Source organism: Rutilus rutilus (genome assembly GCF_951802725.1).
Source record: "Rutilus rutilus genome assembly, chromosome: 8".
Taxonomy (NCBI): domain Eukaryota; kingdom Metazoa; phylum Chordata; class Actinopteri; order Cypriniformes; family Leuciscidae; genus Rutilus; species Rutilus rutilus.
Genome location: NC_140222.1, coordinates 18,430,156 through 18,454,375, shown reverse-complemented (window position 1 = coordinate 18,454,375; position 24,220 = coordinate 18,430,156). Strand labels below are relative to the sequence as shown.

At 39.6% G+C, this 24,220-nt stretch overlaps 1 protein-coding gene across 1 annotated transcript; it reads right to left on the bottom strand.

The window, feature by feature from the left end:
- Window positions 1–24,220, bottom strand: LOC311295898 (uncharacterized protein). Its single transcript, XM_084417450.1, has 6 exons — window positions 23,692–24,220; window positions 18,045–18,368; window positions 13,485–13,769; window positions 5,655–5,969; window positions 4,965–5,061; window positions 1–916 (listed from the first exon to the last, which is right to left on the bottom strand). Exons 1-5 carry the CDS (start codon window positions 23,735–23,737, stop codon window positions 4,982–4,984), a joined length of 1,050 nt encoding a protein of 349 aa, XP_084273576.1. The 5' UTR covers window positions 23,738–24,220; the 3' UTR covers window positions 1–916; window positions 4,965–4,981.

Here is a 24,220-nt window from a genome sequence, read left to right as displayed (position 1 = left end):
GTTTTAGCCATTGGCTTTATTGTGTATTTGCACATAGATCAATGTATGGAGATACTAATGGAACAGAAATGACACTTTACACATATAAGATCAGTCACAATTCCCATGCAAATAAGTTTACACAAAGAAGAAACACCAGTTTCAGATTACTTATGATATATCAGCTTTACAAATACCTGTGATACAGAAATTTTTTAAATGAGAAGGATTCAGATTTAAGACAAGAATAGGAAGTCCAGGCAACAAACAGAAGTCCACAGTAAAATGAATAATAATTTAAAAAATCAGGGATTCATAAAAACACATTTTCTTTTCTTTTCTTTTTCATTTTTAAAAGAGTTTGAAATATGAATCAGTTCAGTAAGATCATATAAAACAGCAGTATATCTTTACTTGTGTTAAGTGAACTACAGCCAGCAAAGTATTACTCATGCTCGCACTCAAGCACAAAATGGACAAGAGACTGATTGTGATTCAATGCCCCGATATACCCACCGCAAAGTTATTTTTTGTTTTTTGCTTAGAAGTAAAAAGACTGTGATACTATAGTTTACATTAATCCCTTCTCTTTGCATGACACATTGACATTACAGTACATAATAGCTCTTTCGGCATTATCCTGAACATTGTATAAGCATTCATTTAATGTGTCATAGAACGGAAGAAAGGCTCTCGGAAGCGTGTGTAAATGCCACGTCCTCTTGAGTCTTTCGCATAAAAAAAAATGTTTCATTACAATAATTTCAGACATTGACAATAAAAAAAAACAATTAGGCTAATAAAATTGTTACATATAGCTACACTGATCAGTACGTCATGCAAAGCCCATGTTTACATTGTTACAGATTATTACACGTTGATTCTCCTCATTATTCATCCTGATCCTGAGTTTGATTCACTTTATCTTCACTGAAACCTGTTATAAAAAAACAGAAATATTCACAGTAAAAACACCAAGTTAAAAAAGGAAAATAGTAATGAATAAATAATAGTGTTGATAATAATGATAATAATATTACCTAGGCTATGTTCCCCTGCATTACACTTGTTTTAGTTTATTAGCCTGTACCATAATATATTACACACAGTGGAGAAAATGTTGTTATTTGTAAATGTTAATTTAAATTATTCTTTGTTCTTTAGTCTTTTATTATGACCGCCGCTAGCGTAGCTAGCGAAAGCGGTCATTATTGGATTGTCAAAGTTTTTTTTTCTTTTTTTTTTCGTCACCTACTGAATTTTCCGTCAACGATACCAGGCACACCGAAGCACCGGGGAACATGAAATTTGGTGGGCATGTAGCCCCACTAGACTTTTACGGAAAAATTTCGTTTGGTCCCCGGGGGCCACTCCCCCCCGAGCTGGGGCCCCCCAAACCCCAAAAATGCAGTTTTTCCTACATAACTACCTGAACCGTGGCACCGAGGATGACAAATTTTGGTAACGCTTTAGATTACAGCCCGGAAAGTACTGTGTAATTAAAATGAAAGTACAGTGTAACTTTCGGTAATTACAGTGTACCTATAAACTACTTACGTGTAAGTATAGGGGAACAATACGTAAAGTCTTGGGAATAAAGGGGTAACAACCAGGAAAATACTGTGTAATTAAAATGAAATTACAGTGTAACTTTCGGTAATTACAGTGTACCTATAAAGTACGTACGTGTAAGTATAGGGGAATAATATGTAAAGTTTTGGGAATAAAGAGGTAATAACCAGGAAAATAACAAATTATTTTGGCAAATTATTTAGACTGTAAGTAATCCATGTAGTTACAGGGTAAGTATGACATAGCGGGCTGTAAATTAAAGTGGTGTTTCTTACCCTCTTGTTTCATGTAGTTACAGGGTAAGTACAATAAAAAAACACATACACACAATCTGATATCACTTGGACAACCTTTATTCGAAAAACAACTTATTTCAAAACAGATTTACAACATATTACACTTCTTATTCTTTATTATTTTTTTTAAATAAACTTTTCATTTCAAATACTAAAGTCCTGACAGAAAGTAGCATGGTAGCATGTTTTGTCCTTTTTTGTTTCTCTTGCATGGCTTCCTCCTCCTCTTGGTCCTCCTCTTCTTTTTCTATCGTTCCACTGATTAGCCTAATCTTAAGGAGTCTTTTTCTATTCTGTATTATGTATTAAAAGAAAATACAGTACACCCAGAAATGTTCTCATAATTTACTCATCTTTTCGCTACCGACCAACTGTCACCAGCGAGTGCATGAGAGTCGGCTTGAATGGCTTTGCGTTTGGTGAAGCTTTAAGCGTTCATTGCATTCTCGCGGGAGTTTGATGTGAAACTCGCGCGAGAACTGGTGTCTGTTCTTTTGCATGGTTTGTTTTTCATTATTATTATCTGTTATTGTTTGTATTTTGTTGTGAGCAATAATAAAAACATTTAAAAAAATAATAATTCGACATTCGGTTTTTCGGTGCGCTTACGTCACGCTTTAGGTACTCAACCCTCTCATGAACGCGCAGGTGACAGTTGGTCGGAAGCGATAGTCTACAGTTTTATAATTTTTTAAATATTTGGTAATTTTCTTACAAACGCTTATCGTTTCACTTCAGAAGACATTGATTCATCCTTTGGGGTCGTATGGATTACTGTAGTTATTGTTGTATGTACTGTTGTCAACTTTTAGGAACACATGAGCTTGCATTATATGCATTCACAGAGATGATTTATTTTTCTAAAAACTTTTGTTTGTGTTAATCTGAAGAAGGAAATTCTTATACATCTCGGATGACATGAAGGTAAAAGATGAGTAAATGGTGAGGACATTTCTGTACTGTATTTTCTTTTAACACATAATAGCCTACAGAATAGCAAGAGACATGTCATGGGATTCCTTCTTAAGATTTATCAGTGGAAAGAAAGAAAAAGAAGAAGAGGAACAAGCGGAGGAGGAAACCAAGCAAGAGAAACAAAGTGCTGTAAATTGTTGTCCGTTTTGAAATAAGTTGTGTTTCAAATAAAGTTTTCCGAGTGATATCAGATTGTGTGTACATGTGTTTTTATTGTACTTACCCTGTAACTACATGGAACAAGAGGGTAAGAAGCACCACTTTAATTTACAGCCCGCAATGTCATACTTACCCTGTAACTACATGAAACAAGAGTATATTTACCCAGCATTTAAAAAAAAAAAAGTTGCAATAGTTTTACTTGCCTTGAAACTTAATCAGTGCACCTTTGCAATAAAACAAATTAGCCTACTTTATAAATGCACTGATATGTACCCCGTAATTTTAAAAAAAGCCTTTATGTATTTTTATACACTATTATTACAAAAAGGTGCAGTGTATGTACTCACTAAATTGCTCCCAAAAGTAAGATTCTAAAATACTTAGTCTAAATAATTTGCCTAAATAATTTGTTATTTTCCTGGTTGTTACACCTTTATTCACAAAACTTTATATATTATTCCCCTATACTTACACGTACGTACTTTATAGGTACACTGTAATTACCGAAAATTACACTGTAATTTCGTTTTAATTACGCAGTATTTTCCTGGTTGTTACCCCTTTATTCCCAAGACTTTACATATTATTCCCCTATACTTACACGTAAGTACTTTATAGGTACACTGTAATTACCGAAAATTACACTGTACTTTCATTTTAATTATGCAGTACTTTCCGGGCTGTAATCTAAAGCGTTACCCAAATTTTTTATGGTATGTTGGTCTTAAGGGCCCACATCAATCTAGCCCATAATCGATTGTCAATCGATTACCAGGGACACCGAAGCACCGGGGAACATGAAATTTTGTGGGCATGTAGCCCCACTAGACTTTTACGGAAAAATTTCGTTTGGTCCCCGGGGGCCACTCCCACTGCAGTTTTTCCTACATAACTACCTGAACCGTGGCACCGAGGATGAAGAAATTTTTATGGTATGTTGGTCTTAAGGGCCCACATCAACCTAGCCCATAATCACTCATTTGTGATTTACGCCACTCCCATAAAAAATTAAAATGCAATATTATTCTACTTTAATCGCCCCTATCTTCAGTTGAGATGTTCAGAACTGCACCATATTTCATGTGTATGATTAACTTAACATCCTCTGGGGGTATGCTAAGTTTCGTAGAATTTCATCCATGGGGGGGTATAAAATAAATTAATTTATGTGCACATTTAGTGACTGTACACTCATCGGCCTGTAGATGGTGCTGTTGAGCGAAGGGTTGCTGGTTTAGGATGATACTGTCACACACACACATGCAGGAATACAAACAAACGCAAGTATGCACACACACTGACATCCACACGCACAGACACACACCCATACACACACATACAAATCCACATGCACAGACACACACACACAAACACACACGCGCACACACATGTACGCAGGCACACATACACGCACAGACACACACACACACACACACACACAGACACACACATACACAAACACACACACATACACACAGACATGCACATACTACTACTTTTTTTAGGTCTATACATAAACACGCAATACAGCCAAATTGCTCCACGTCATTTATTTTTGTGGAAAGCCAGTGCAGGCCTGAGCGGCGGTCATATTTTGTACCGCCCTGCGGTACATCTAGTTTCTGATATGATGTTAATTAATGGAGGGCACTGACAGTTAGATTCAATGGATATAAAAGGACTCATGACCACTGGCTAAGGAGTCAATAACAATGTGTTGAATTAAACAATTAGTAGTGTCCAATCAATGGGGTAAATTACTAAATATTAAATGGCTAAAATATAAGCCATATGGCATAAAATATGGCTAAAATATAGAGCAGCATTGTGTTAATCAAAACAGCACCAGATCAGCTCTATTAGTGTTAACGGTAAGGTTGGCTGTTCTGTCTAAAGTAAAACAGCACAAGATCAGTGCTGTGTTTCATATTTCTGTATTAATGTTGTTTCTTTGTCAAATTGTTTGTATGTAATACTTACACCTTTGCCTTGGTTACTTATACTTCTTGCAGTAAAAAAACAGTTACAGCCCAAACCATCAGAACAACACTGGCACCATATATTCCTGAAACAGCACCTGAAAAAAAATGAATCTGTAATTAGACCTGAATCTGTAATGATAAAGACAGACATTAGTGTGAGTGTGTCTGATCTATAACACACACTATAAACATCAGCACTATATAACCTGAGTGAAGATCTGATACTGTAATGATAAAGACAGACATTAGTGTGAGTGTGTCTGATCTATAACACACATCAGCTCTATGTAGGCCTACATGTAACACGAAAGACAGACGTTTTGTGGGTTTTAAAGTTAATCAAATTTATTTCGCTACGATATGTTCCTTATGAAAAGTGTCTCAGGTTATGCATGTCATGTAACAATGGTTCCCTGAGAAGGGGAATGAGACGCTGGATGCCATTCGAAAGGGAACTCAATTTACATTAATATTCTCACAGAGCTGCTGATAGTGATCAAGGTCTACTGGCTGAGATGTTTATAGGGTTCTTGTCATACATTTAGAATGTGTTGTATACGTTGTATAATGTAATTATTTCATGCATGTACTTTGAAACTATTTTAAGTGTAGCATTCTAAATATCTAAATAATTCATAGAGCACAGATGTAAATAAGATATTGATACTTAAAGATCTGAACTACTCACCACTGACAGTAACACTGATGGTCCTCTGAATGGTTTGTGAGCTGCTGATCATGTGTAGAGAATAATCTCCAGAGTCTGTGATTCTGGAGCCACGGATAGTGAGAGATCCAGATGTTTCACTTAGCTGCAGTCTGCCTTTGAATCTCCCACCAGCTCTGGTGTCGTGTGATAAGAACTGATTGGTCTCTTTATTGATTTCAGCAATGAGATGGTCTTCAAACTTCCACAATATCAGATCATGTCCTTGTATTTCAATAAGACCAGTGTATAAAATGATAGGTTCTCCTTCCATCACTGATACTGTCTTCATTTCACCTGTCACAGCAACAAACATACTGTATGAAGAACATTGGCAGACAAAAAGCAGAAGTAGGAGGTGATGGGGAGGAAAGTAAAGCACAGCACAGGCAGCTCTCTGGAAAAAGTATCCTGCTATGACACTGTTTTATTTTCAGTCAGGGAGACATACCATAAAGTAAAAACTGAGCTTGTTTCAACCTCTTGCATACGCTGACTTGCATTTAAGAGTTTAATTTCCTTCCATTTCAAATAAAAACATGTCGATGAATATCCCCACATGACATTTAACACTGGTTTAATATGCTGGTAAATATTTGTATGTTCTCGTATTGACTTCATATTAGTGGTGGGCCGTTATCGGCGTTAATGTGCTGCGTTAACGCGAGACTCTTATCGCGCGATAAAAAAATATCGCCGTTAATCTATTCTCAGAGTTGGGTTGGGAGCTGGCTCTATACTACACAAGCTATGATGACGCAATCTACCCGCGGCCGCGAGGTACACCCGGCTGCAACGCATTAACGTATATTCGTCATCATCTTAAGTAAACTACTGAAAGTGAAAGCTGGTGAAAAAGATCTGTGCAACCTCCATTATTTGGACTTGGTTTGGATTTAAGCCGTCCGACGAGCAGCAGCAAACTATAGACAGAGTGTGTGGGGTAACAGTTCTCTTACGAGAGGTTCTCTCGTATTGCGTAAGCTAGCTTACGCTGCGGGAAAGTCTCCTTTCTCGAGATACTGAAGCCAAAAATTATCCTTAATTTTTTAAATCTTGTCAACGCAGTGCGGCAGCCTGCAGACCTAGGGCAAGCGACTCGCGTGCCCATTGGCTGCTCTGCGGCAACTGCAGCAGCCTATCGCTGAGCCCTGGGCGTGACGTCACGTCCAATGAGCGCGCTTGGCGCGCTCAATGCGTCACAGCCCGTCATTAGGGGTGTGGCTTAGCGTATATAAGCAAGGCTCAGAGGCTGCTTCGCTGATTTCTGTCTCTTCAGCGAAGCTCTTCGCATCGCATCTCTGAGGAAGCCGCCGTCGAAGCAAGCGACCAGCACGCCGAGGATTTCAGCCTGAGGACGCCGGCCACTTCGCCACCTTCAGCCTTCCCTGCCTGCTGCGCTATCCGGCATATATATCCTTTACTCGCTCTGTGTTGTGTGTTTTGTGTGTTCGCCCCGCGACACACTTGCATCTAAAAGAGCGCGAGGCGTTGTTGCAAATGCCTCGCTCATCCTGTGGCTCGTGCAGAGCCGCGCTCAGCGACGGAGACCGCCACGTCTTGTGCGCTCTCTGCCTGGGCTTCGACCACGCAGCCCGCGCTCTCTCCGAGGGCGGCTGCGAACAGTGTGAGGAGTTACCGATGTCGACCCTACGGGCTCGACTCGCTAAATCTGAAGAACCTCCGCCTTCTCCGGCCACTTCTTCCGGGCCACGTAAAAAGAAACGTCGCTCTCAAAGGCCGCCTGAACTTGACGCTACAGCTGAGTGCTCGCCGGAACCTCTCCCGCGAGCCTCGCTCTCTCCTTCTCCCCCACCTTTCACCGACGCGCAGCGGCCGGCTTCTGCCCGCTCTGCCGTCGTCCTGGGAGATGATGCAGATGATGCCGCTGACAGCTGCTCTCTGCTTGCGTCTGACAGCGAGGAGTGGTCGGGCTCTCACCGCTCCGCCCCCTCGACTTTGGAGTCTGCGAGATCCCGCGCTAGTGTCGACGCGGAGCTTCTCCGCCTCCTCACTCAAGCGGTCGAGAGAATGGGACTGGATTGGTCCCCACCCAAGGAGCCGGCGCCCAATCGCCTCGACGGGTGCTTTTTACCTAGCCGCCGCCCTGCGCCTGCCTCTAGGTCAGAACCCTTCCTGCCTGAGCTCCACGCTGAGCTCTCTAAATCCTGGAACGCGCCGTTCTCCGCCAGACTCCGCTCGCCAGTCTCCTCGGCTCTCTCCCAAGTGGACGGGGCCGCCGAGAACGGCTATAATGGTATCCCTGCCGTTGAGGAGGCTGTGGCAACGCACCTTTGCCCGCCGTCTGCTAGATGGCGCTCAAAGTCTGCCCTGCCGTCTAAAGCCTGCAGGACCACCTCAGCTCTCGCCGGCCGCGCTTTCACCGCCTCCGGCCAGGCTGCTTCCGCCCTGCACTCGATGGCCATTCTCCAGATCCTTCAAGCCGACCTCCTCCGTGAACTGGACGAGAAGGGCTCGGATCAATCTGCTTTAACAGATCTGCGCAGCGCTACGGATCTTGCGCTCCGTGCTACCAAGACCGCTGCACAAGCCATCGGCAGATCTATGGCCGCGCTCACCGTCATCGACAGACATCTTTGGCTGACGCTCGCGGATATGAGTGAGTCAGAGCGCGCTGTATTTCTCAACGCACCACTCTCGCCCACCGGCCTCTTCGGCCCTGCGGTCAGCGGGATAGTGGATCGCTTTTCTGAAGTGCAGAAGGCGTCGCAGGCTATGAACCTCTTCCTGCCCCGCCGATCGAGCCCAGCCACAGGCCGCCCTCTAACTCAGCCTCCTGTGCGCAGCTCTACTCAGCGCTCTTCCCGGCCTCCCAGCACTTCGCAGCGACGCCAGGGCTTCCTCGTTCCCAAGAAGGACGGAGCATTAAGACCTATTTTAGATCTGAGACAACTGAACAAGGCTCTCATGAGACGGCCGTTCAAGATGATTACAACCAGACAGATCCTTGCGCAGATCCGCCCAGGAGACTGGTTCATCTCTCTCGATCTGAAAGACGCGTGTTTCCAGATCCAGATAACCCCCCGTCACAGGCCATTCTTGAGATTCGCCTTCGACGGTCGAGCTTATCAATACACAGTCCTGCCGTTCGGCCTGTCTTTAGCACCCCGTACATTTACGAAATGCATGGACACGGCTCTCGCTCCCCTGAGAAGTCAGGGAATGCGAATTCTGAACTATCTGGATGACTGGCTTGTTCTAGCGCAGTCAGAGACAGAACTTGTGTCTTCTCAGCCATCTGGAAGGTCTGGGTCTAGCGGTCAATTGGACCAAGAGCTCGCTCTCGCCCCGTCAGTCAATTTCCTTTCTCGGAATAGAACTGGACTCGGTGGCGATGACGGCCAGATTGTCGGAGCGGCGCCTCGCCGCATCCTTCAAAGAAGGCAATCGGGTTCCTCTGAAAGCATTTCAGCGCATCCTGGGGCATATGGCCTCAGCTGCAGCAGTGCTTCACCTGGGTTTACTGCGCATGCGTCCGCTTCAACGCTGGCTAAGACCGCGCGTATCCCATCGAGCCTGGGCGGCCGGCGGCTCGCTAATCAGAGTGACTCAGGGCTGTGTCTCAGCCCTGCAGCCCTGGCTAGCAGCCGAATGGTATCACACTGGAGTGATTATGGGAGTGATTTCACACCGGAAAGTTGTCTCAACAGACGCGTCCAACCTAGGTTGGGGAGTGCTCTTCGAAGGCAGACCGGTCTATGGCCGCTGGTCAGACCAGGAGAATCTCCTACACATAAACTGTCTAGAGATGCTCGCGGTCGAGAAAGCGCTCATGCACTTCCTCCCATTCCTCCATGGTCACCATGTTCTAGTCCGCACGGACAACACATCAGTAGTGGCCTATGTGAACCGCCAGGGCGGTGTCAGATCAAAGAAGCTCTGCGCCCTGACGGAACGCCTCCTCGTATGGGCTCAGCACTCTCTGCGCTCTCTGAGAGCATCGCATGTGCCTGGCCATCAGAACGAGGGCCCCGACAGACTGTCCAGGGACAACGTTCCCCCTGGGGAGTGGTCTCTACACCCCCAAACAGTCCAGTCGCTGTGGCGCCGCTTCGGCAGAGCGAAAGTCGACCTCTTTGCGTCAAAAGACAACGCACACTGCCCAGTATTCTTTTCAAAGAGCGAGGACGCTATATGCTTTTCCCCCGGTCTCTCTGCTGCCTCAGGTCATCGAGAGAGCCAGGAAAGCGCGCCACACAGTGCTCCTCATAGCCCCGTTCTGGGAGAACCAAGCTTGGTTCCCGGAACTCATACAATTGGCAGATTCAGCCCCTTGGCCGATCCCGGTGTGGAGAGACCTTCTCTCTCAAGCCCGCGGCTCGATTTGGCATCCCCACCCAGAGCGCTGGTCTCTGCATGCGTGGAGCCTCAACAATTACATGCTGATCTACCAGAAGGGGTGATGAACACGATCATACAATCTAGAGCTCCCTCCACGAGTTCGGACCCAATGACTCTAAAGTTATTCTCAGACCGAGGCATGGGTACGTCCCCAAAATTTTGGGCACTCCCTTCAGAGCGCAGGTCATTTCTCTTTCAGCCCTGCCGAATGCTGGCTGCGAGGCAGATAGTAATCTCCTCTGCCCAGTTAGGGCGCTGAGAAGCTATATTTCGCGCTCCGCCGCCTTCAGGCGTTCAGAGCAGCTCTTTGTTTCGTTCGGTGGGCGCACCAAGGGTCTCGCCGCCTCGAAACACACCCTATCCAGATGGATAGTTGACGCTATCGCGGCTGCTTACGCGTCTAAAAACCTGCAGTGCCCTTTGGGCATTCGAGCGCACTCCACCAGAGGCATGGCCTCATCGTGGGCGTGGTCCAGCGGGATTCCCATTCATGACATTTGTGCAGCGGCAGGCTGGGCCTCCCCCTCCACATTTGTTAGGTTTTACAACCTGGAAGTTCCCGCCTTGCAGGCTAAAGTGTTATCAGTCTAAGTCTCGCGTAGCCAGCCCACTGTCTGTGCGCGGGCTACGTTGTTTGATTTAGCTCTACTGGTTGAGCTGCACTACGTGGGAAGTGTCAGTCTGGACCGGCTGTGCCGCTCCTTGCCCCATAATATGTGCTTGTGTACTGTGGTATCTTGGCCGCCCAGCTCCGCTTCGCGTTCCCCGGGCTTTCCCTGGGACTCATTCAGGATGCTGGGCGCGCGCATGGCGTTGACAAGGGAGTTCCCGCAGCGTAAGCTAGCTTATGCAATACGAGAGAACCTCTCGTAAGAGAACGTACTCGGTTACTGACGTAACCTCTGTTCTCTCTAGAGAGGGAACGAGTATTGCGTAACCCGCCGTGCTCTCGCCACGAGCTCATTTCGCTTCATGCGACAGAAACCAGCGAAGCAGCCTCTGAGCCTTGCTTATACACGCTATGCCACACTCCTAATGACGGGCTGTGACGCATTGAGCTCGCCAAGCGCGCTCATTGGACGTGACGTCACGCCCAGGGCTCAGCGATAGGCTGCTGCAGTTGCCGCAGAGCAGCCAATGGGCACGCGAGTCGCTTGCCCTAGGTCTGCAGGCTGCCGCACTGCGTTGACAAGATTTAAAAAATTAAGGATAATTTTTGGCTTCAGTATCTCGAGAAAGGAGACTTTCCCGCAGCGTAAGCTAGCTTACGCAATACTCGTTCCCTCTCTAGAGAGAACAGAGGTTACGTCAGTAACCGAGTACGTTCGGTAAGTTAACACACGACTAATCCCTTCTACCACCTCAAATTCAAAACGAAACATATCACTGAATACCAGTGCGCGCGTATTATTCCCAATATATCTTAGTGGTGTAGCACACATAATCTCTGTCTGCACCCGATTTTAAGAATCGTTGTTGTGTTTCTTTTTAACTGAAAATACATCAGTTAGACAATATTCTAATTTTAAATTTGGGGTTTCATAAGCTACAAGCCATAATAAACATTAGACCTACTTAAGTCTCTGCAGCTAGTGTACTTACATTTTATTTATCTGCAAAATTATGTTGTATACTTACAGTTTTGCACAATATATGTTCTCAAAACTACATACACCCTAAAAAAAAAAAAACATTTAGCAGTTGTTTAGCAGGGTCTGTGTAACCTGTTCTGAAATGGTTTTATTATAATAAATATCGTTATCGCAAGAGGCTGCAATGCATCACAATATTGATTTTAGGCCATATCCCCCATCCCTAATTGATAGCCTATAGTAGTTGATAATAACATAGGCCTACCTAATGTTGCCTACGGACGGTAACAGTAGTAACCTTTTACAGTCTATGAGTAGAACAGCTTTCTCAAGCAGTTTGTGATTCATTTTGGAAACAGGAGATGAGCCCCTGGTCTAATGCACCACCTGGCTTGAGAAACCCGTTCTCAAAGACTTACTTTTATAGTCATTATTTGGGTAGCACACATATTCTGAATGCCTTCGGAAGAATTCAAATGAGCCATTTTAATCTAGATTAATCTAGATTAATTTCAAAATTAATCTAGATTAATCTAGATTAAAAAAAAATTATCTATGCCCACCTCTACTTCATATGGTATTACATTTTAAATGTTCAGGTCTTAAAAAGCATTAAATTTGACCTTAAAAACAGTGCAGCAATATTGAATGTTGATATTGAATGGGGTACAACGGAGCTAAAGGTAAAGGTAAATTTTATTTTCCACTAAACCACAATATCGCACAAACACTTGCAGTATCACTTTACAAAACAAGCATCTTCTCAAGATGCAAGTGAAAATTTGGTAATGGTATTTGAGGTAAAATTTGGGGTACAATAATAAACATGATAATAAACAGCCAGCTGACTTTTCCATTAGTTGACATGGTTAGATTCAGATGGTAAATATCATATATTAAGTTGGGTGTCCACCTCAGAGATAATCACCATGTTTATAATGTAACCATCATATTATTATTTTTTTATAATAATAATGATAATATAATAATAATAATAAAATATCATATTTATTGTTACTACTGTAAAGCTATATCAAATTAACTTGGTATCTCATTCAATGCTTTCAGAATTTTTTACTTTTTATATTGTTTCTGTATTTTTAAACTGAACATATTTTAATGACAGTGGCCTAACAGTTATTGAACAAAAATGAATTAATTTATTAAAATATACAGAAAATAGTATACACTTTGCTAAAGGGATTGTTTTGAACAAGTAGACATTATTAAAAACATTATTTTAACTAAAGTGTTTGTATCAATAATTTAGGCCTTTTTGCCTCATGCTGGTTTTTCCTGTGTGTGGGGTAAAAGCCCCCCCTCACCACCTCATACATTTCTAAGATTTTTAAACCAAATTAACCACTTTTATGGTTTATTTTCACACAAAATATGTTGCTCCATCAATATGTAATACAATTTTTTTTTTTTTTTTTTTGCAATGATACACTATGGGAAAAGTGAAAAGCACTTTTTTCTTAAGTTGTGCCTTAAGCCCCATTGTAACCTGAAATTCAAAACACATGACATGTTTGGTACTTTTGTCATGCGTTTTCCATGTGGTGCAAAGTTGTTCTTTATCCAGGAAACATGTCACAGCTCAAAAAGACTATTTATATGAATACTAGAAACATTTGAACATAAAAGGAATAACATATTAAGCACATGATAAACTAATGGAAAACCATCTAAGCAAATTATAAAAAAAAAAAAAAAACCTGCATGCTTATTCTGCATCTTAAACATAAAATTTTGGTCTAATTTAATGTAAACTTAAGAGTTAATTTGAGCATCTAACTGTTTACTATAGAGTCATCACAGAGTCGATAGGCTAAAATTTAACAGAACAGCTACTCACCAACAGCAATATATAATTTTCTTTGTAAGATCATACTGCTGGTGTTGATCTCCACTTTATAATCTCCAGATTGATCTCTTCGGATGTTTCTTATGGTGATTTCGCTGGTTTGATCATTCAGATCAATGTTTTTCCATCTCAAGTCAACAGGGCCATTTAAGCGATCAGTGTTGATGACTTGATCTCCAAACTTCCACAGTATCTGATCATCTCTCTGTATATCAGTAACACCAGTGTGTAGAGTGACAGTATCTCCCTCCACCACTGACACTGACTCCACAACATCTGTCTCAACAAGAAACACACAAGCAGAAGAAACAGAAATAGTTTAAAACAGAAAACAAGTTTATAATTTCCACACAGTCACAGTTACTTGAAACATCAATGTGAAGAGGAGTCAAAAATCTGAGACTTAAAATTTTGTTCCTGTAAACTTTGTTCCTATAAAGTTATCTTTTCTGTTTCAACAATACATTTAAACTGCAAAATCTCATCTGCTCCACACCATAAACGCACACACATCGTCTCTGTCGGGTCTACAACCAGGACTCACCCAAGCTTTGGATGCTATTCTTACCTGAGATACCTACCTTTGTGTTGTCCTCCTGCCTGTTTCCGTTTCGAGTTCTCAGTGTGTTCTTCTAGACCCTGTAAGAAGAAACGCATTCTTTTAATCAGCGATCCATTGGTGTGATAGTGTCCGTGCGGAGCACCGTACCTCAGTCGGACTGTTCAAGCCTCATCCTCATCTTCATGATTGTTGTCTCCCTGCAATATACTTCGCTTGCCATTTATCTGAATGAATAAATGTTTTTTAATGTTTCTCACTTCTATTGCGAGTCTGTGTTTCCTGACAAAAGACCAGACCTACACTGATATGCCACAACCATGAGCATTCAACTCTGCCTGATTGACCTGTTTTTCTCCCTCTCCAAAAAAGGCTGTCTGATTGAGGAATATTTCTTAGAGCTGTCTTCCATTGTGTATTTGGATAATGCATTGCTAATGAAAATATTTCATATAGGTTTAGATGAGCCCTGTATGCCATGGGATATTAACACCTGCCCGATGGAGCAATATATAAACTATGCTTTCCTGCTTAGTCAATCTACCCCCAATAAACCCCTTATCCTTCCTGTAATTCTCGAGTTCCTGAGATGGAAATTCCAGACTCTGTTTCAGATACTTAAATACTGAAATTAGAGACTGAAATTTCCGAGTCCTTGACAGTGAGATAAGTTTCCGAGTCCATTCGCGTGAGAGAAGTTCCCGAGTCAGTTCCAGTGAGTGGAATTCCTGAGTCAATTCCAGTGAGTGAAATTCCCGAGTCCATTCCAGTGAGAGAAGTTCCCAAGTCTGTTCCAGAGACAGAAATCCCAGCGTCTGGGATTGACTGTAAGATACTGAAATCTTAAAGTCTGTTCCAATAGATGAAGTTTCTGAACCTGATCCTGAAAATAGAATCAGTGTAGTTCCAGAGGAAACAGATTCAAAGCCCTCTCTTCCCGTCTATCCTGGCAGGATCAAGGAGGTTGTCTTTTCCCTATACGCTGCTGTCTGGGCCACACACACACCTGTAGTGACCATCTTTCCGTCGAGGAAATACAGTTGACGTGTGTCCCATAAACGTAATTTATTTATTGCAAACAATCGTAAATTCAGAAGACAAGTAAAGGAAATCAGAGCCTGATCTAATTTAACTACAGTTAGATTCAACTAATTTAATCTAATCACTAAATTTCTAAGCACTACATTTCCCATCTCATCTCATCCTCCCTGGCTCCCACCTGCACACACTCCACAATCACCCGCACCTGTCAGCAATCACGCTCATCTGCACCACACCATAAAAGCACACACCACAAACATCATCTTCATCTGGTCTACAACTAGGGCTGTACAAACAGGCAGAGGTGTAAAGTCCAACGGTCAGAAAGTAGAAGTCCTGCCATATGTTTATTCCACCCATGAACTCAGCCAGCTGATCTCCTGGCTGAAAAATCCAGGTGATTGGAACAAAATACTGAGGAGGACTTTTACTTTCTGAACCTGGACTTTACACCTCTGCAAATAGGGCACTATTAGAGGGGACAGCCATTTGTAGTGGTGTCTGAAACCATAGTGGACGTTACTGAGTGCATTCTTTCAATCCCAAAATGAACCGTAATAATGAGTGTACAACCGATATACGCTCAACGGCTAGAGAATACCCATAATGCACTGTGAGAGTCGCGCGCTGAATGAATTCCCGAATCTTGCCAGGAGCTAGCGCCGCAGCTGGATCAATCATCCATTTTCCAAACCACGCTGGTCCAATGTAATATCATACAGGTATAGATTCATTTTTTAATTGATTATTAAATTGTTTAACCCTCTGGGGACGGATTGGGCGGTACCGCCCAAAATGGAATACTTTTATAAATGTGTAATTATCTTAAAAACTATTCATGATAGAGAGATGCGGTCTTTTTGCCGTCTTCCTCAGATTCCGCTGAAAACAGTGGTATATGGTATACACACTTCCTTGTTGCGTAATACCACTTCGTATAAGGCCAATGAAATTGATGTTGTTAGGAATATTCCACGTGCAAAGGCCAATGGAAAAATTGCCGCTGGGAGGAATATTTTTCTTACCCAATCAGAGGAAGGTTACCATGACGTATTCTAGCTAATCAGAGGACTCTTTAGCCTTGCAAGGGGTGGTACTATATTAAGTGATATGATGCAAACAGCGTTGAGTGGAGAAGGAGACAGAGAGCGAACGGAGCGGAGAATTACACACACAGATTTATATGAGAGAGAGACAGAACGATTATAATATTTATACATCTATAGAGCATATTAGCAATTATAAGATTATTATTTGATTGTTTTAGCACTTTTATGATGGCAAGCAGTAAAAGATTTACCTCAGAACAAGCTCTGGAACAATTACTGGAAAGTGACGAGGAGAAATCCGAAGCTGACAAAACGCCTGGGACTGTTTGTATATAAAGTTCATTATTTCATTGTTCTTTACACTTTTGATTGAACAATTACAAATTTATGTCAAGCAAAGGGTTTGAAAAATATATATTTTGTTCAAAAACTGTTCACTATTGTTGTGAGGTGTGATTTTCAGTAATAAATGACTAAAATAAACTTTTCGTTTTTGAAATTCTCTAGTATATTGTAATTTTTTTTACTCATACTTGCTTTATAAACACATTACATGCATTCTTATGTTAGCTTAGGGTCTTCTGAATCCATAGATACCAAACACATGGTGTTCCATCTCCATTAGGTTTATAAGCCCAAATGTAAAAATAGAGAAAACGGACCAAAAAGGGCTTAGTCCCCAGAGGGTTAATTATAGTTAGTTTATATGCTAGTTTCCATGTCAGAGTTCAAGATAAATCTTTTCATTACTACTGGAGATGCCAGTTTGCTAAGTTTTAAATGATTATTATTAAACAGCAAGCACAAACTATGCAAAATCGGCAGCGCTTCCGGCGCACTCAGTGTCCGAATGCGCTCACTCGTTTTCATCAACTCCTTCAAGTGGACTATATTAGTTGAGTAATGTAGGGAATAGTAAATGAGGGTATAGGGGGCGATTTCGGACACAGCATAGGACTCACCCAAGCTTTGGGTGTTATTCTTACCTGAGATACCTACTGTCGTGTTGTTCTCCTCATCTCCACTCCTGCCTGTTTCCGTCTCCAGTTCTCAGTGTGTTCTTCTAGACCCTGTAAGAAGAAACATATTCTTATTTCAGTTAATCAGCTATATACTTACCTTGCCATTTATCTGATTGAATAAATGTTTGTTATTGTTTCTCACTACTTACAACATCTCGAGTCTGTGTTCTCTGAAAAAAACTTAAGCAAACCCTAACCCATTTTATTTTATTTTATTTAGTTTTTTGGCGGGGCAGTATACTTCTTACTCCTCTATTCTAGCATTTGGTTTGCTTTGGATATTGTTAAATATTTTAAAATGCTATACAAATAAATTGTATTAGTAGAAACTGGATCAGGTTATAAAAGAAATCTAGGATTTCTTATTTTAAATGTACATCTAATGTCACACTTTAATCCAACACTACCTTTCAAAAGGATTTCAATATATAGCCTCACATATGATTTGAAACAAATTAAAGGCTTTTTGTTTCTTAGAGTTAGAATAAATCTCCTTAACTGTATCCTAGTCTCATGTGGTTAAAGAAAGAGATGGAAAAAAATATGTTAGGAAAGAGAAATTGATAGACAAATTGTAATTCAATACAAAATTTTGTAATTAATTTTGTAACATTTGGAGACATTTGATTTGGTCATTTATAAACGTCTATGTTTTTTCTTCTTAAAGGTGACATAAAAATAGCATAAACCTCTTGAGATAATGTGAAGTATTTTTAAATAATTTACTGACATTTACACTGAATTAGTATTAGTTGCTACTGTTGTCTAACTATTCAATTTACAATAAATAAATAAATGCTTAACCCATAATAATACAACTTGTAATCATTCCACTGCAACTAACCTGTTCAGAGACAACTGATTGACATAAGTTACTCACCATGTACAGTAACTTGAAATGTCTTCAGTTTAGCACCTGTACTCGTCCTGATGTCTACACTATAATGTCCAATATGTTCAGTTCTGATGTTTGTGATGGTCAGAGATCCAGTCTGTTTGTCAATATCAAGTCTGTCTCTGAATATCACATCTTTTGTATAGATGATTCCATAAAATGTTTCCTTCATTTTAGCAATGATTTCATTACCAAACTTCCATATTATCTCTTCATCTCCCTCTAAGTCTGTAGGATCAGGGTTTAGAGTGACAGAATCTCCCTCCATCACTGACACTGGCTTCACTCCATCGGTATCACCAACCACACCTGATGAACAAAGAGGAACAGTTTTGTTATAGTGTAGTATTTTTTCTGTAAATACATTATATTAATGAAAACTGTCTCTTAGGCAATGTATTGTTTGTTTACAACTCTATTCCTCTACTGGTACTGGTAAATGACAATGTTACACTGACTTTACTTTATTATAGTTCCACATGTTTAGGCAGTTCTCTAAAGTGATCCTTGTCATTTACATTCATGTACAGTACAGAAGGAATATTATGAGCTCATTTATACTCACTTTATTCTCCCGTACTGCTACATATTCTTGTGCCATGATAAAGGGGCAATGACACGACTTGCATTTTTTTTTTGTACCCAAGTGTATTAGTACCTTTTAAAATAATTTGTGACCTGTATCACTGTATTCTATAAAACCTATTTAGTTTGAATTCATTTTCGGTACAAATAATAAATATTATTTTATGTTTCGTATCTTAAAACCCTAAAATGTCAGGTGGAGCAACTGTCTGTACAAATGAACAGACTAAGATAACTATTTAAATTGGTGTTTTAATATTAAGAAATTCAAAATAAAATACTATGGCATGATATTATGTTTTGAAACATCATTCATATAAACATATTTTATAACTATCAGTAGTTTTAAAGCTGTTGAGATAAAAACTTTTGTCTGGCAATTTGTATGTTCTCAAATTTCAGGGTGGCACAGTGGCAAACATGGGTCTTTTATTATGAATTGACAAGATAATAACAGTAAACATGATGATGCATCAACCAGAGAAGCCCAACTGATCATTGTGGCAGAGAGAGAAGGTTTCATCTCTCTTCAATTCTGATAAAAACAGTTACTTTCAAGTATAAAATGGTACACTTTCCAGGTGACAACCATTGTAGAACTAGGAAAAGGCTATTTTATCATAAACTTCTTCATTGTATTTACAAATCCTATGTATGAACTTGCTAGTACAGGCAAAAGCTAATCCAGGCATCCAAGTAGAATGTAAAATTAGTTGCAAAAGTCAAATGGTGCAACTGCAATGAATGTCCCTATATGAAATAAAACATTATTTAAGCTATATAAATAATAAATGTATCATTCTATTTTTTAATTATAATTCTTAAAGATGTTTACACTTTCAATTACTCAGTTTTTTATAATTTTAGATGCCACTGTTGTATCACGTAAAGAAAATTCAGTTACACTTTATATTAGGTGTCTTTACTACTTGTCAGCGGCATGTGCAAAAAGCTTTATTTAACAATTGAAACTTGTTTAAACACGTTGTTCCTGACTCAAAAATATGCAGTGCATCATCTTAAAATTTGCTGTTATTTAGATTTAAAAAGACTAAGGAAGACTAAAAAGACGCTAGGCTTGAAACGTTACAGGATTTAACCAATTTTTTATTTATTTTTTTGGTCAAATTTCCAAATTCGCGTTGCAAATAACTATTTATCATTAAACAAGTCACTTTACTGAGCTTGATCTCAGTCTCCTAATACACAATTTTTGGCAGAATTCTGGTGTATTTACATAATAAAGCAATTTCTTACAGTCTGTAAGTAGTTAACAGTTGCTTTGCAAGTTTGTAAATTTAACTCAGTTTTCTGTGTCAGTAATGCAAGTAAACAGATTTTTTGCATTGTGTCACTTGAAAACTAAGCCTAATGTGACTTGTAATTTCTTCAATACATGCAAATTGTAAAAGGTATGTGGCAATATTAGTAATATTCAGTTAAACAGCCTGAAATATACTGTTTCAAAAAAACAACAAATAAAAAACAATGTTACTCTTAAAGTAAGGATGTCCACTTGAGGCAAGATGAAGTGAAAACCCAAATGCAGTTTATTTACAAATCAAAACGTGATCAAACATGAAACAAAAGCATGGCTTGGCATGAAACTTAACCATGAACATAACCATGGGCTAGAAAATTGACATGGACTTACTAACAGTGGATACAGAAACAAAACTTGACAAGGAACAAGTCAAACATGAGGGCTTAAATACACAATGACAAGACAAGGGACACCTGTGAACATTATCAAGACAATCAACCAATCAGAACATTACACATAATGCCTGGTTCACACTAAACAACTTTAAACGACGGCAGATTGCTGTGCTGTTTAGACTACATAACTTGCTCTGGAGTCTTGAAGTCGTTGTGGCGTTCACACTACGTAATTAATCTGCACTGTAAAATATTTTACCGTGATTTTTACGGTAAAAAAACAGCAGCTGTGGTTGCCAGAACTTTACCATCAAAAATACGGTAGCAACGTTATTGGTTTTACAGACTTAACTTAAAATTTACAGTAATAAACCGTATTTTATTATCTGATATAATGTGAATTTACTGTCCTATTGAAGTATTAATATCTGTTTTGTACCATTGTAATACACCGATAACCACCAATCACAGCAGTGATGAGAGTCACATGATCAATCAAAGCTCATCACAAGCAGCTCTTCCACAAGAAAGTTAATACTAATATATAGAAGCTGCACAGTGTCATTCACACAAACATTAAACACCATCATGGTAACACATGAAATTTTAACAACATTAAATGTAACATAAAACCCTAATGTACATAACTGATTAGAAAAAACGAAGAAAACTATGAAGAAACAGTTATTTCAACAAAAATACATCAAATGTGAAGTGTCACAGGGAATTGTGGGAATGTGGGAATACGTTTTTTTCACTGTAAATTATACAATGAGTTGTTCTTTTTCACTTTCAAAAACTGTAAATTTAATGGTATTTTACAGTAAAATTACATTAAATGTACCATTAGATCTATTACAGTTATTTACCATATATAGTACAGAAACTTTCTGTTAACCAATTAACAGTTTTTCACTGTAGCATTTTTACAGTCTTTTACCATTAAAATTACGATCATTTTTTACAGTCAATAGGGGTGTCGTGTTCTCTCAAGTGGGGTTTAATAATGCATTGAGTTAGTGTTCAGTAATGCATAGAGTTTGATTGCGCTGAATCATTCTGTTATGCCTGGCGAATGTATGCGTTCATGGATCTGAATGGATCTACATTTCAGGCACCTATATGTCCCACAATGCATATACATTTGGATGCTGCATTAAACAAATTATTAAAGGAATAATTTTTTTTTATAATATCAACTCCAAAGCTGATTCCAAGTGATCAAGGGCTTAGGACGTTCCAATTCATCCCATTACAGTTTCCGGCAGTAGTGGGCGTCGTTTAGTATTTCACACATAAAGATTGGTGAGCGCGGATCACCCGCAGATTTGCAAGCGATTACCGATATGCGATATGAAACCAAAATCGCGACACTCAGATCCACGAACTGTGTCGCGGTGTGGGAAAGCAGAATCGCGTTATCCTTCCCGTCCAGATCCAATGCTACCACATCTGTAAATTACTATTAGTATTATTTGAAGTTAACATTATAAAATACGTAGACCTACACCACAAAGCTAGTTGAGGATAAATTCTTTAAAATTGGGCAATTCCAGCTTTATGGACGTGACATCTGCAGTCAAAACTTGAAATATAAATTCTCAGAAAATGCATTATAATACCAATATATTTAAACGTCTGTTTATATACCCATACTCCCTTAATAAAGGAGTCCAGACATTAGACAAATATCAGTCTACACATGCGTTTTATAGCCTATTTAATTTGAGGGAAATACATGACACACAATATTTTTTGTAATTCTATGAATTACACTGCGCAAACCAAAAGTAATACTACCCACCGGACGAAGAAGGGTTGCTCTCCACAGAACATAAAATATTCATTTTATAAAAAAATTTGTGTTCGAATTAGGGGAGACCGTGGACAGTTGCAACAGGGGATGGTTGCAACATGTCATTTTTCTCCAATCAGAAACAAGCTAGAGTGATGTCACTCATAGACCCTCCCCCCACCAAGAAGACAGAAGACATATTCAACATCTGCTGCTGCGTTTATTGAACAAAACTTGTTTTGGAGGTATGAAAGTAACTGTATTTTTGTCATACTGTCCTGACATTTTGTATGAACTAATCAAAACTTACTTAGTTTGAATTATTGTTTTGTTGACTTCTAAGTGACATGGTTAGCATGTGTCAAAGTCAGTGTGTCTAGCAGGCGTATGATGTTCTGTCATGGCTGATAGGGTTGGGGATGGTTGCAACAAGTTATAAATTGCATGTTTAATAAAAGTTTGTTGCATTGCAAATTGTTAAATTCTTTCTGTTTGACATTGAACTATGGAGAGATTGAATAGCATCTGTAATACCTGCACAATGAATCTATAGGCCTATGTTCTACACAACAAAACTCAAAACCTGTTATTTGATAAATATGACTAAATGAATAAATAGTAGGCTACAATAATATTAGTGTATACATAAATAATAGTATAATATTATAGTAGGCCTAAAACAGTTAATATTTTCAGAATTCTATGCTCATAAAAAAGCTAAAGTTAATTAGTGAGATTTAAGGTATTTTTAATTTTTACTTTAAATTTTTAAGGTAGTATTAACCTTCCCTGATTGTGTTGCAACTGTCCCTGGGTTGGGGTCAAATGTATGTTAAATGACAGAACATGACTCAGCAGACAAGGATGCATGTTTTGCATAGACACGCAAAAGACTGAACAAAATAGCACGATGTATACATTTTATTTGCTGTTTTAATGTAAAGCAATTCCTATTTACCTTTTTTGGAATAAACATAAAAAAAAAAAAAATAGTGGGGTTGGTGTAGCATAGCTATTCTGAACAAGTAAACCTTTTTAGTGCAATAATTAAAAAACACCCTATATAATGTTATAATAACAGGTCATCCAATAGCGACAATCACGAGCTGATGGTAGTTTATGGTAAATAAGCCTGTAGACCTAACCGCACCCTGTATGCCTTAATGACAGCGACAGAGCAATAGAGACATTGAGTGATATATTGAGAGAGTGATTTATTGTCGTTTCCGTTCAACCAGTAGGCCTACATGCGTTGTCATGCGTTTGCACTTTGCAGTCATGTAAAATAGTAATGCTCAGAATAGCCTATTGTAGGTCGTCAGCACACTCTAGTTTGCACTACTACCAAACACACAGTCACACACGTGTACAAACAACTTACCCCAAAATACGCTTGTAATGTTATTTTCATCTGTCACTATTCGCAACGTGAGTTATCACAACGTCCCTTTATAGAAAAGTGATGCATGTTTGTGTTTAAAAAAAACTGTAGATAAAAAAAAAAAAAAAAAGATATGCCTACGAGGATAACAGTCTGTTCCTGTTTATATTGAAACCGAAAGTGTTGAATTAATAAAAATAAAATTGACTTACCTTGCACTAGTAATAAAACCCAAAAAAGCAAAGTAGTATCCCTCATATTGGTGTCGCTTCTAACTGCGCCCAAATTACAACGGCAGTGATTCGGGACGCTGATGATGGGCTCGTAACATACCTTGCAAGTCACGTGATTTCTTGCGAAAGCGGGTGTGTCACGTCACACCATTTCAAAGTGTTCCAAGTGAACCTTGCCTAGATTAAAAAAAAAAAAAAAAAAAGGTGAACCTTGCCTAGGCCAAAAGTATTTTCACAGACACTTGCCTGTAATATAAAATGTTTGTTTATTATGTGTTTGTGATCTTTAAAAAATAAGAATAATTAAGCTAGTACTGTTTTGTTAAAAATACTCTTGATTAATTGGGAGGTGGTCTCTTTTAAAGAAGCCTGATGCTAAAACTAAAAATAGACACAAATAAGACATAGCCTAACAAATGGAAATTTAAAATAAAGACTAAACCAATTTACATCCACTGAGCAGTATTTTTTATTTTTATACTATTATTTGGTTAATATAGAATGTTCC